Below are 13,041 nucleotides of genomic sequence, written 5' to 3'. Positions count from 1 at the left end.
GAGTCCGCCGCCGCTGCAGCGCCTCTGCTTCGCCAACTCCGCGGGCTTAAAGTGGACTCCCGGATCTGCGAGGGCGCGGCGCAGCCGGGCAGCGGCTCTTTCAGCTTTGGCAACCCCAGGGGCCACTATTTCCCACTTAGCCACAGCTCCAGCATCCTCTCTGTGGGCTGTTCACCAACTGTACAACCACCATTTCACTGTGGACATTACTCCCTCTCACAGATATGGGAGACATGGGAGATCCACCAAAAAGTAAGAGGCTATTTTACCTTGTGGGGCTCGGTTTGCTGTTCTTATGCGGGGGTATCTCTTAGGCACGGGTGCAAAGGGCTCTTCGGAGTTGAAGTCATTGCCTGGAGAGAAAGAAAAGGTGGCTTTTTTCTCGTTGCCGCCTGCATGCTTGCTGTTGGTTCTGATCTTCGGGAAACTGATTGTACCTTGTGTTTGAATTCTGTGTGCCCTCCCAAAGCCTAGTCTTCTGGTGCTAAGCGATGATTTCCTCCTTTGGAATTCTGAGCTCTAGGAGAAGGTTATTATGTTGCAAAGGTCTGCCGCACATACAATATTCGGAGATACGAATTAGCATTAGACTTGCAAAAGAGAACGAGTGACAACTGTATTGATGTCTGCTATTGCTAACAATATCCAGTCCTATGTGCTGTTTAAGAGCGTGCTTCATGGAAAATATAGACATCCCTGCGTTCACTTAACGCTTCTAGTCAAAACCTTTTCTTTGACTTGACTTATCCATAATCTTTCCCAATGATTATAGCAAAGAGGTAGGAGGGGGAAAATACAAAATGAGCGGGTTTGATTGCGTGCGAGGCTTACAAATGTAGACTATTCAAATCTGCATTTTACATATATTCCACCTCCTTTTTAAAAACGAGTCAAGATTTTGATGGCACACTTCAATTACCATCCCAAAGTGCAATACTCTTAAAAAGGGGTGGGGGGGAGAAAAAACCTCCCAGAGTACGCCCTATAAGAGAACGACACTAAAAGTGTGTTTATCTCTGTAGGAAGTAAACGGTTAGTCAATCATGTATTTATTTTCATTTCAGAAAAACGTCTGATTTCCCTATGTGTTGGTTGCGGCAATCAAATTCACGATCAGTATATTCTGAGGGTTTCTCCGGATTTGGAATGGCATGCGGCATGTTTGAAATGTGCAGAGTGTAATCAGTATTTGGACGAGAGCTGTACGTGCTTTGTTAGGGATGGGAAAACCTACTGTAAAAGAGATTATATCAGGTATGCCAGTATCCTTTTTTCTTAATTGTGTGAGATTTCTCTGTCTCTCCCCATTTCTTATTTGTGTTATTTGGTATGGCTTTGTCTTTTGGGGAAGTTTGCCTTAATGGAGTGTAGCATGCAAAAGTTGTCCAAGTGTATTTTAAAATTTTAAGATACGCTCTTCATTTCACTTTTTAGGGGGGGAAAAGCCCTTCACAGTGGTGTCATAAATTGTGTGGTATTAAGTAAATTACTCTTGGAATTTGTGATGCTCAAATTATTTCCTCCTTTTGTCTTCCCCTTCCAAAACAAATAAAAACTTTAAAGATTGATAAGTTTGAGTTTCTAAACTTTAAAATATGGTTGATTTTCACTGTATAAAACAGTGTTATTTGTTTATTTTACTCCTGTTTTATTAGTAACTTAAAAATTCATTGGAGGTGTCAGTGAAATAGATAAAAGTTTGAAGCATGTTTGGAGATGAATTTTAAAAGAGCAAATAGACATATTGCCCCTTTTACTTTTAGGGTAAGAATTCCTTCCTGGGAAATTTCAAAACCAACTGAAATATTCCTTGCAAAAACACCGGAAATTTAATCTTTTTAAATATTAACCCTTTGGTGACATTTGACTGTCTTTTCTTTCTTATCTTATCTGAGCTGATGAATTAGACAGAGCAGATCAAATTGCCCATCATCTGTCTAGGAACAATTGGTATATTTAGATAATTGAACAGCTTCCTTTCTCACATTAAAATCTAGTAAGTGATAAAATTAGTGATTTGCCCATACTGACACAACTGCAACTACATAGGAACTTTCTGAGTTTGATTTTGTTGTTGTTGTTCTTTCAGTTTACTCTACATGGGGGTTTGCTAGTCTCAAGTTTTCTCGGAGCTGTGTAGATGTCAGAAACTTTGTTTTCTCCCTTAGGAAACCAGTACAATTTCTAAGAAAATTGTATTAGTTTTAATAACAAACAGAAGAGATTATCATTGCTATTATGTTAAGTGGTATTTTTAAAAATTCTCCAGTTGCTATTAACACATAATTAGTTTTTGTAAGTTGGAGGGTTTTGGAGCTTGAGAACTTTTGTTGAAGTTTAATTAAGATTTAATACACAACCACAATTTTCTTCTGCTCACATAGTATCCAATATTTTTTTTCTCCTTTTTAAAATTGTGAAGCAGAGAGTATAATTTTGATAGATAAAATTGAACTGTACACGAAGGGAGGTTTTTTTAATACTTAGGGGGATAGTGGGAGGAAGTAGGGGAAGTGGGGTACAGGAAGGGGGAGGGATTTTCTAAATTGTTTGGTCGTAGGCAAAGTCCTCATCCTATAAAATGGAAGATCTCACATTGGGTAGGCGGAGGGAGGAAAACTTTTGAATCTACCTCTAACCTTTGGCAAATGAGCTGTTTTCTTTTTTCTTTCCCCCCTTTTTGTCTTTCTTTCTTCTTCGATTGGCATGTAAACTCAAGATTCTGGAGAGTTACTTGACACCTCCAAGAACATCTTTACTTCTATGGAGATACTGTTTTGCTCAATTGCACAGACCTGCAAGTTCCTAATTCTGGATACATACAATTGTAGAAGAACCCAATTGCTCTTTTACTTTCCTCCACTCTGTAACTCTGTGTTTGTGTGTGTGCACTTGCCCTTGGAAATACTGCAGTTGTAAAAACAAAGCAGACAGACCATTTGGATTTCAAAATTTTCAAAATCTCTCCATGCTTTGTGTGCATCTTTTTCTCTTTCTTTCACTCTCTCTGAAGGAACGGCTGGGCTTCTGTTATTCTGATAGTCACTAAGAGGGCCAGGCAGTGCAACCTTAGGTAGAATCTATAAAGATTGTCCCTTGGTAAGGAAAAGAAAGCAATGAGGAAGACCTTAGAAGTGAGTCTTTCCTTTTTTTTTAGACTGGTCATGGCTTTCAAGGAAACTGAAATAGATGTAGATGCTTCCACAACTTGAAAAAGAGAGAGCAGATGCAGATTTTTAATATAATAATAAAAGAAAGAATGGAGAGGGAACTTTTCAATAACATTGTTGTTGCCTATGAAAAAATCTTTGGTGGGATAAAGATTTGAATGTACTAGCCTTAAAAGAGGGGACCTGGAAACCCCCAGAGGTTTCATTTTGTTATTCTCTGTGTGTATTTGTATGCGTGCACATATGAAGTGCAGTGGCAATCCCATTCCCCGGTCCCCTTTTTTGTTGCAATATCAGAAATATTTCTAGCCACTAAAATTGAGAAATAAGAAAACAAAAGTGGAGGAGTATTGGTCACCAGAGCACCTCTGAATTCCTTCCCGCTAAGATCTACAAGGAGAACCTTGGGACTGGTCGCAAGCACAGCGACAAAGGTTTTGAATCCATGAATGAATTTCCCTTGTTTGGGGTGTAGTATTCTGAACTAAGAGGTACCAACTGAGATACAAAGGTTCTTGGGAAAGGAAAAAGGAGAGGAAGAAGGAGAAGGAAAGAGATGGAGGGATTGGAGAGAAAGAGGTTTCATTTCTATCCTCCCGTTTCCGTGCTTCTGTTCGGTAAACTGATTTTTCTGGGCATCTCAGGGGCTTACAGCTGGGATCACTGAAGATCTTGGGCCAGGGCAGTACCTGCCTGAAGTGACCCCCTCTCCTTGTGCTTGTCTTCTGTCCCCGGCTGGACCCCTACGCAGGTTGTATGGAATCAAATGCGCCAAGTGCAGCATCGGCTTCAGTAAGAACGACTTCGTGATGCGCGCCCGCTCCAAGGTGTACCACATCGAGTGTTTCCGCTGCGTGGCCTGCAGCCGCCAGCTCATCCCCGGGGACGAGTTTGCGCTGCGGGAAGATGGGCTCTTCTGCCGCGCGGACCACGATGTGGTGGAGAGAGCCAGCTTGGGTGCCGGCGACCCTCTCAGTCCCTTGCATCCAGCACGGCCTCTGCAAATGGCAGGTACTCCTCCGCCCTGAGTCAGACCCAGCTTGGGGAGGCAGAGGCACTGGACATAGCAACCCTGGTAGCCACAGGGTGATCACGACATCAGACCTGCAGTTAAATGAAGTGTTAAATGTGTTCTGCTCTTGTGCAGCAAGGTTCAATGCACACACTGTCTGCCTTGACGCCGCAACCACACCTACGAGTCTGTGTGTCTATATATGGGTACACACGAACACAATACCGCTTGTGCTCACATGTATACACAAGCCCAAACAGTACTGTCAGCTTACCTTGGCTTCCAAACCATAGCTTTCTGAAAAGGGCTTCAGCTCCCCGCCAGGTATTCTCTGAGCTGCCTAATTAAAGGGGTGGAGTTCTAGGTTCCAGGAGCTTCCTTTAGCCCAATGAAGGAAGCTTAGATGGCCCTAAGTCATTTATCCTACCAAATATATTTTTTTTCCTTGAGAATTACTCCCCACTCTAAAACATTTTTAGATTTTATTTTATCATTTTGTAGGAGAATTGGCCCAGAAAAGTGAAGGTCTTAATAACTGCAGGCCACTGTGCAGAGCTGTAATTTAAAACTGTCAACAAGCTAATCTGCAGTAATTGAATTTTAAAGGAAGCCTGACTCTTTAAGCCATTCATTCTATATGATTTGGTGAGAATTTCATCTTCAAGCCTGTTGCTGTAGCTCCAAATTGACCCCATAGGTGTTGGACTGACCCCAGGGGATCTTAGAAGGTGCAGGATTTCTACCATATAGATCAGAAGGCCAGTTCCCTATAAAGGAAAGTGGAAACAGAGCAAAATTGGACAGTACCAAGACTCTTGTGAGGCAGTGTTTCAGTTCTGAATAGATTTGCAACCCTTGCCCCTCCCCCACACCATGTAGTTTTAAAGTATCAGTTCCCATATACTAGAGGTGAGGAAAAGACAGCTCTTCCCTCCCACCCGCAGCTGGCCCCTTACTGGCGGCTCTTAAGAATTCTTTCTCTAGGGATTTGTGAATAGCTTGTATAAAGGCAAAGCCAAGGGTGGGAAATACAGAAGAGCCTAAAATATTGGGGGTTGGATGTGGAAGCACATCATTTCCTAGTCAGTAGTTTATCTCTAGTGGAGGCAGCTAAATAGAGTTTCAGTTTTCCTTTGCTGAGGGTCAGGCCTCCTTTCCTGCCCAACCCATGTTGATTCAGTACTAAAATGACCAGGGACTGGAGAGATGGGAGAAATATGGGATTTTTTTTTTTTTTTTTTTTTTTTTTTTTAGACCATTGAAAGGACTGTCCTCTGGGACTATAGTTCAAGGCTTTCTAGCAGAATTCTGGACCTTCCCTTTGCAGACATTCTAGCTGTCATTGGGATGTTCTGCATTTCCTTCCCTAGTACCCTCTTCGGCCTTTACCCAAGAGGAAACTCCCAGTATGGAGGTGGGGGTGCTTTTTGTAATCTGAGCCCATTCTGGATATGGGGAATTAGGGAGGAAGGAAGAAAAAGAACACTTAAAATATTGTCTCTGATGTGAGCTGGGGGAACCATCCTGAGCAGTCCTTTCCTTGGCTAAGGCTGTGTTGATATGAACAGGAGCAAGGGCTGTGTTCAGACCTGTATTACTCAGCATTAACCCTTGTAGATTACAGAGCAGGATAGAGATTTTATTCTGCTTTGCACATTCCTCACCACCACCTCTGCTGTCCCCAAAACTCTACTTATAGTCCTGAGAGGCCTGGTCTAACTGGCTGGTGAGCTGGTAGCCTGGACTGTGCTCATGGTGCCCCTTGCCCCGCAGCGGAGCCTATCTCTGCCCGGCAGCCGGCCCTGCGGCCCCATGTCCACAAGCAGCCAGAGAAGACCACCCGTGTGCGGACTGTGCTGAATGAGAAGCAGCTGCACACCTTGCGGACCTGCTATGCTGCCAACCCCCGGCCTGATGCACTCATGAAGGAGCAACTAGTGGAGATGACAGGCCTCAGCCCCCGCGTGATCCGAGTCTGGTTTCAAAACAAGCGGTGCAAGGATAAGAAGCGGAGCATCATGATGAAGCAGCTACAGCAGCAGCAACCCAATGACAAAACTGTGAGTGGCCCTGGGGCCCAGGCAGGGGACTCAAGTGTAAAAGGGAAGGAGGAAATGCAGAGCCTTTGTGTGTCCAGTCTGGCCTGCACCAGCTGAAGTGCAATGGGGTGGCCCTCCTATCCCCAGCCCCAACAAAGTATGGATCAAAGTGGTTGGGGGAGGCCACCCTGATGCCCACCCTGTGCTGATCTGAGCACTGGATAGGTTAGAAAGGCACTTATCAAAGTGATAGGAGCTCACATCCCTATGGGTGGGCTCAGGCTCTGAACCTTACCAGCATGTGAACCTGAAGGACTCAATTGCCCCCTCCAAGGGTAGGTGACAATGAGCATTGGGGACTGTCAATTTCTCACAATGAGTAACACCTTGGGTGTTAGTCTAGATCCTGGGGCTTGGGGACTAGTCATGTTGCCAGTCTCCAGGGCCTACCCCACTACTTGATGACGCTTGCCCATGCACTTCTAGGCTGGGGAGGTCCCCCTGGGTGATCTCCTCCTCCACCCTTCACCCTTGGTGGAGCCCAGGCCTCCACAAAGGCGTCAGGCCACTGGCACTGTTATCCACTGCAGGCTTCCTGGTTAAGTTAAGCTGAAGAGTTTCTTTCTTTCCTTTTTTTTCCCCCTTTCATTTTACTGCTTGCCCTATTTTTAAATGCCATAAAACCTGCTGTCATTAAACTTGGCAGGCCAGCCGAGACTGGGCCAGGGTACTTTGTAAGTTGGTTAGTACATAATAGCACAATAGCTGCCAGATCCAAAGACATGGAAGTGGGGGCTAGCTCTGGGAGGAGAAAACCGCTTGGAGAAAGTCTGCAACTAACTAAAACTGCCCAGAAAACCACCATGTCCTGAGGCAGAAGGGGGAAATTATGGCTCGTGAAAGCCCATAGTTGGAATTGGGGATCAGCTGCAAAGGTAAGGGGGAAAATCACAAAGTAGAATTTGTTTTAAAAAGGTCTAGGTAGACCTAATATAGACTACAGAAGTAGAAAAACAAAACTGAACTCCAGCTCATATCCATAGGTGCAGTAGATTAACTGAATCAATAAAGGGCCACCATAGAGATAAGATAATACTCAGGTATATTTGCTTAGCCTGTGCAGACAATGGAAGGAGGGAGTTTGCTCATTAACATGTTGGGATGGGGGGGTTATTCACAGAATATCCAGGGGATGACAGGAACTCCCATGGTAGCTGCCAGTCCAGAGAGGCACGACGGTGGCTTACAGGCTAACCCAGTTGAGGTGCAAAGTTACCAGCCGCCTTGGAAAGTACTGAGCGACTTCGCCTTGCAGAGTGACATAGATCAGCCTGCTTTTCAGCAACTGGTAAGTGTCAGCTCACAGAAAGAGAAGGGCAAATTCCCAACAGAAAAGGGATTCTGGTTTAACTGTCATATACTGAAAGATTCTGGGGGAGGGTACTCCCTGACCCCAGGTTGGGGAGAGACTGAGGAGGCATGGTGGTAAAGAGAAGGGAGTGGGGCAAATGTGAGGAAAACAACTCTCTCTCTCTCTCTCTCTCTCTCTCTCTCTCTCTCTCTTTATGAGACTGCGAAATTTGATTTCATAGGTTGATTTTTTTTTTTTTTTTATCAGACATGCTTTTTGGGATTAACTTCATGGTACCCAACTAGATGACTGTGTGAAAAGAGATGCATGAGGGCTGCAAAATTAAGCATCTTAGACTTTTAGAATTTTCAGGAACTTTAGAGATCACCTTGGCATTTGAATCATCAATTAGCATGTTTATTCTCTCTTCAACATCTAGAGAATGGGATATTCGGGGGCCCAATTCAAAGTGATTGTAATACATATACAATGTTATAATACATAATCAATGTTGTTATCAATAAGCAGCAGGCACCTGTCTAGGTACAATTTTCAGATTTATCAGTATAGAGATTTATTAATTAATTGAATTAGTTCAAGTAGTTAATCAACACTTTTTATTACTGTATCCCTTTCTGGGAATATTGTAATATACAATGCTATATTGCATATACGAAGGACTACTTAAACATTTTTTAAGTATATAAATTCAAATGTCATATAGTCATATATTGTGGTGGCATTTATAGGAAAAGGGATATAGCTCTAACAATCAGAGTGCTTATTTAATCCTGGGAAACCCATTTTACATTAATATGTTTACACATTCAGAAAAGATAATTTTTTCCCCTTTTTAACCTCCAAAAGGCCAAGATAAATATAAGTATTAATTATGTGTCCTTTGTAATATGGTATTTATATATACTTAACAATCTTTTTTTTCTTTTCTTTTTACCACCAAGTACATCCCCAGTCCTTTTTGTTTTTATTTTGAAACAGTCTCACTGGTGGCTGAGGGTATTGCTAAGTTACTGAGGCTAGTTTCCAACTTGTGATTCTCTTGCCTCAGCCTCCCAAGTTATTGGAATTATAGACATGTGCTACTGCATCTGGCTTATAATTTTTTTTCTTAAAGTGTCATTTACCCTATAAAATCCTGTCTTATAGAACATGAAGCTCTATCCTAAAAGCATGATCCTTCCTAGAGCAGTAAAGATAAAGCATTAGGAGAGGACAGTTTTTTCAACCCTCCTGTTTACCCAGAGGGCATTTGCTTCCCTGGTGTAAACTGTGAGTAAAGGTCCAGAGGCAAGTGGTTGGCCCCAGGCCTCTGTCTCTAAGTACTCCAAGCAAAGGGTAGGCAAATTTGAGAAGTTCATCCATTGACCTCACAATGGAAAAGTTTAACAGAGTAGGAAGGAAGGTAAGTAGACTCTCCTGAACTAGAAAAGAGCTTAAGTTAAAGTTATTAATCTGATAATTTGTTTGAATAAAAACCTGAATCACAAAAGAAGGTAAGGGTCAGATTCTGGACAGCCAGATGTTTGTACCTTCTGAAACTTTAGCGTCAGGTAGGATCAGTAGAGGGGAAGCTGAGGAAGGGATCAGGATGTGGTCAGCTAAGGAGATTTTCAACAGCAATGCAGTGCTTTTTCATTTAAAAGGAAAAGCCGGATATTTATAATATGAGGATGTTATTATGGATCCTATGTTATATATGGATCTCCTCTGTGAAAGAAAAGGGGGGGGGGAGGGAAAGAAATAGGGAGCAAAGGAGGAGGGAGGGAAAATGCAAGAGAGAGCAAGAAGCAGAGAAGCAGCAGGACAGAGGAAGAAAACTCATACTGTGAGTCCTCTAAGGAGTTAATCATTGTTCATGGAGCCTTCTCTGAATCTCCCGTCACTTGATCTGAGCGTGTGTTATGGATTTTCTAACTCAAAAAGAGAGGCTTTGATGCCTAGAGACTGAGAACTCGCCTGCTCCCAGGGCAACATGTTGCCAGCAGGATAATTTTATTTAGAGCAAGCATGGTTAGAGTTGTGATACCATTTTACAGTGGGAAACACATTTGTTCTTAAATAATTTAATGCAACATAATGTTGGGAATTGGGAATTCAGTTTGAGTTAAAACAGATCTTTAAGAAGATGGGAAAGTGAGAGGATTTCTTTTTGACTTCTCTTTGTCGTAGGCTTTCTATAAGCATGTTAAAATTATATTATGTATGTATCTACGTGTCCATCTGTTTACAAAACATTTGTACATACATACACAGTACAACGAGTTTACTTTTTGAATACAATTACAGCCTACTTTATTTATTTCTCAACCTTCCATGCAGGTCAATTTTTCAGAAGGAGGACCAGGCTCTAATTCCACTGGCAGTGAAGTAGCATCGATGTCCTCTCAACTCCCAGATACACCTAACAGCATGGTAGCCAGTCCTATTGAGGCATGAGGAACATTCATTCAGATGTATTTTTTTTTCCCTGTTGGAGAAAGTGGGAAATTATAATGTTGAACTCCGAAACTAAAGTATTTAACGACCCAGTCAATGAAAACTGAATCAAGAAACGAATGCTCCATGAAATGCACGAAGTCTGTTTTAACGACAAGGTGATATGGTAGCAACACTGTGAAGACAATCATGGGATTTTACTAGAATTAAAACAAACAAAACCTAAAACCCAACATACGCTATTCAATGACCTTAGGAGTACTGAAGAAAAAAAAAAAGACGTTTTTAAAAACGTAGAGGATTTTTATTCAAGGATCTCAAAAAAAAAAGCATTTTAATTTCACTGCACATCTAGAAAAAAAAAAAAGCAGAAATAGAAAATTTTCTAGTCCGTCCTAATCTGAATGGTGCTGTTTCTATATTGGTCATTGCCTTGCCAAACAAGAGCTCCAGCAAAGATCAGGAAGAGAGACTGGCCTCCTTGGCTGGAAAGAGTCCTTTCAGGAAGGTGGAGCTGCATTGGTTTGCGATGTTTTTAGTTGACTAACAAGGGGTTAATTGAAATCCTGGGTCTCTTAGCATGTCCTATAGCTGGTTTCCTTTTTACTTTTGTCCCTCTCTCCTTTTTTTTTTTTTTTTTTTTTTTGAGATCCATCCTCTATCAAGAAGTCTGAAGCGACTTTAAAGGTTTTTAAATTCAGTTTTAAAAACCAACTTATAAAGCATTGCAACAAGGTTACCTCTATTTTGCCACAAGCGTCTCGGGATTGTGTTTGACTTGTGTCTGTCCAAGAACTTTACCCCCAAAGATGTGTATAGTTATTGGTTAAAATGACTGTTTTTTTTTCTCTCTCTGGAAATAAAGAGGAAAAAGGAAACTTTTTTTTTGTTTGCTCTTGCATTGCAAAAATTATAAAGTAATTTATTATTTATTGTCAGAAGACTTGCCACTTTTCATGTCATTTGACATTATTTTTTGTTTGCTGAAGTAAAAAAAAAGATAAAGGTTGTATCGTGGTCTTTGAATTATATGTCTAATTCTATGTGTTTTGTCTTTTTTCTTAAATATTATGTGAAATCAAAGCGCCATATGTAGAATTATATCTTCAGGACTATTTCACTAATAAACGTTTGGCATAGATAAATAAATAAATGCAATGATTCAGGGTCCCTCTTTTATATGTTTATTAGCAAGCTTTTTAAATGTCTGAAATTAAGGATTGCATGTTGGATTGGGGTAAACTGATATACAGTAGGTGTGATATTGTATTGCAAGCTGTTAAGGTTGAGTTTGCAAGTTTGGATTTCAGTAGTTGGATCAAAGTTGATTGGAAGAAGCCCTCAGCTCTCAGTGGTGATAATGTTACTAGTTTTGTGAAAATGATATGCTGTCCTCTGTTCTCCCCCTACCTTTTTTCCTCCAGTTTTTTCCCCCTTCCCTATCCCATCCATCCACCCACCCTGCAAGAGGGTCCTGCTTAAAATAGTTTTTGATTTGGAGTCACTATCTTGTTTTCTTAAAGTAAGTGATTTACACCAAAGGCTCCTGCTTAGGATTGTTGAAATGATCCATATTTCCAAATATAATCTCTTGCTAAGAGAGAGACTTTCTGCCTAGCCAGTGAGGAATGACCATTATTTACTAGTGGTGACTGTCAGCAGAATCGAGAAATGCCGCTTTATTTGCGCAGAAGGAACAGGCAGAGAAAGGAAAGAGTTTTCTCAGCCCAGTCGGTGTATGCATTTTCTTACCTCACTGCCTTACCCACCCCCCATCACCCCTTCCTTCCTAACTTTAATTTCGAAAACCCTGGAAAGGGTAGCTGATGGAGAGAGAGGGTGGCCAGGGAAGAAATGCTGCAGACGTTCTGTTGGAGAACCGTCTTTTATGGAGAGGGGGGACGGGGTCGTGGGCTTTGTGGGCCCCCATGGGCCATGGTTAGGTGGTTGTGCTCTTTGGGACAGAACCCCCACTACTCCCACTGGACCTCATTTAGCAATAGTTCCTGCCCAAATTGGAATTATCCATGCTTCTCCATTTGAGGACTTAAGAGTTAGGACGTGGGCTCCACTCTGTTCCCCCTCCTTATGCCCCCCCCCCACCTCCGTACTACACCCCAGGGTGAGAATGATACTTTGACTCTTTGCAAAAACTAAATTCATTTGTATGCGCGAATGCAAAGCCATTTTCAGTATCTGACAACTCTTAATAAATACGAAAACTAACATACCCTAACCGTGTCTTGTGGCGCGTTGGGCTCCTGACAAGAATCAGGGCGGAGGCCAAGCTGGAGACCCAGCGAGCGCCCCGGCCCCCCAGCTCTCAAGTCGCTTTCTCCCTCTCCAAATCGGCCGCAAATCAGGAAGGGAGCCTCAATTAGGCTTTTGTTTGGCATCATTCTACATAACGGGTTAATTACAGGCTCTAACGTGGGGGCAGAGAGAAAACAAACTTTGCATTGAAAATGTTACAGTGCATTAGACATGCCCGTTGATTACTTTGATTGTTGTGTCTAATTCTTGACAGGGGGGTAATAATTTGGCCGGCGGTAATAATGGCTTGTAGTCCTCTGTTGAGAAAAACAAGAGTTATGTCTTATCTCACAGGAATCTTCTCCGGGGAAAGCCACCCGCCCCATTCTTTCTTTTCTCTCCTGTCTCCCTTCTCTAATCTCTTGTCACCGGACTTGACTCTTTTAGCTTCCTGTTTGATGTATCTATTGGTCTGCCTTTTCGGTTTTCTTTTTTTTCTCACCGCGAAGCCGGCATGGCTAATAAGCCTGTGCAAGGATGGCAGGTACGACATAAATATCGTGGTATGCTCACAAAGATCATCCAAGCCCCGTGTGGAAACCATTGAACCTCCTTCCCTAGCCATAGCTTCTGATGGGCTCTCAGGATCTAGAAATTGGGGGGGGGGGGACAACTTTATTCAGATTCTGAATGCAATGGAAGGATTTGAGGTACACATCTTTGTGGTCTTTTTTTGCTCCTGGCATTGATTTCTAAGAT

General features: G+C 42.3%; 1 protein-coding gene across 1 annotated transcript; it reads left to right on the top strand.

The window, feature by feature from the left end:
* The first annotated feature begins 224 nt into the window (after positions 1 to 224).
* Positions 225 to 10,029, top strand: Isl1 (ISL LIM homeobox 1). Its single transcript, XM_027954424.2, has 6 exons — positions 225 to 252; positions 1,065 to 1,254; positions 3,922 to 4,181; positions 5,956 to 6,242; positions 7,402 to 7,569; positions 9,913 to 10,029. Exons 1-6 carry the CDS (start codon positions 225 to 227, stop codon positions 10,027 to 10,029), a joined length of 1,050 nt encoding a protein of 349 aa, XP_027810225.1.
* Positions 10,030 to 13,041: the final 3,012 nt, after the last annotated feature.

This window comes from Marmota flaviventris, chromosome 5 (genome assembly GCF_047511675.1).
Source record: "Marmota flaviventris isolate mMarFla1 chromosome 5, mMarFla1.hap1, whole genome shotgun sequence".
Lineage (NCBI taxonomy): Eukaryota > Metazoa > Chordata > Mammalia > Rodentia > Sciuridae > Marmota > Marmota flaviventris.
Note: the sequence above shows the minus strand (reverse complement) of the source record. Positions and strands in the feature narration are given on the sequence as shown.

What these genes read in the sequence shown, in the direction of transcription:
- Isl1 (XM_027954424.2), top strand. Translation starts at nt 225, where the DNA reads ATGGGAGACATGGGAGATCCACCAAAAA. An exon ending in CATGGGAGATCCACCAAAAA is followed by an intron (nt 253 to 1,064) that starts GTAAGAGGCTAT and finishes TTTTCATTTCAG; the next exon opens with AAAAACGTCTGATTTCCCTA. An exon ending in ACGGCCTCTGCAAATGGCAG is followed by an intron (nt 4,182 to 5,955) that starts GTACTCCTCCGC and finishes CTTGCCCCGCAG; the next exon opens with CGGAGCCTATCTCTGCCCGG.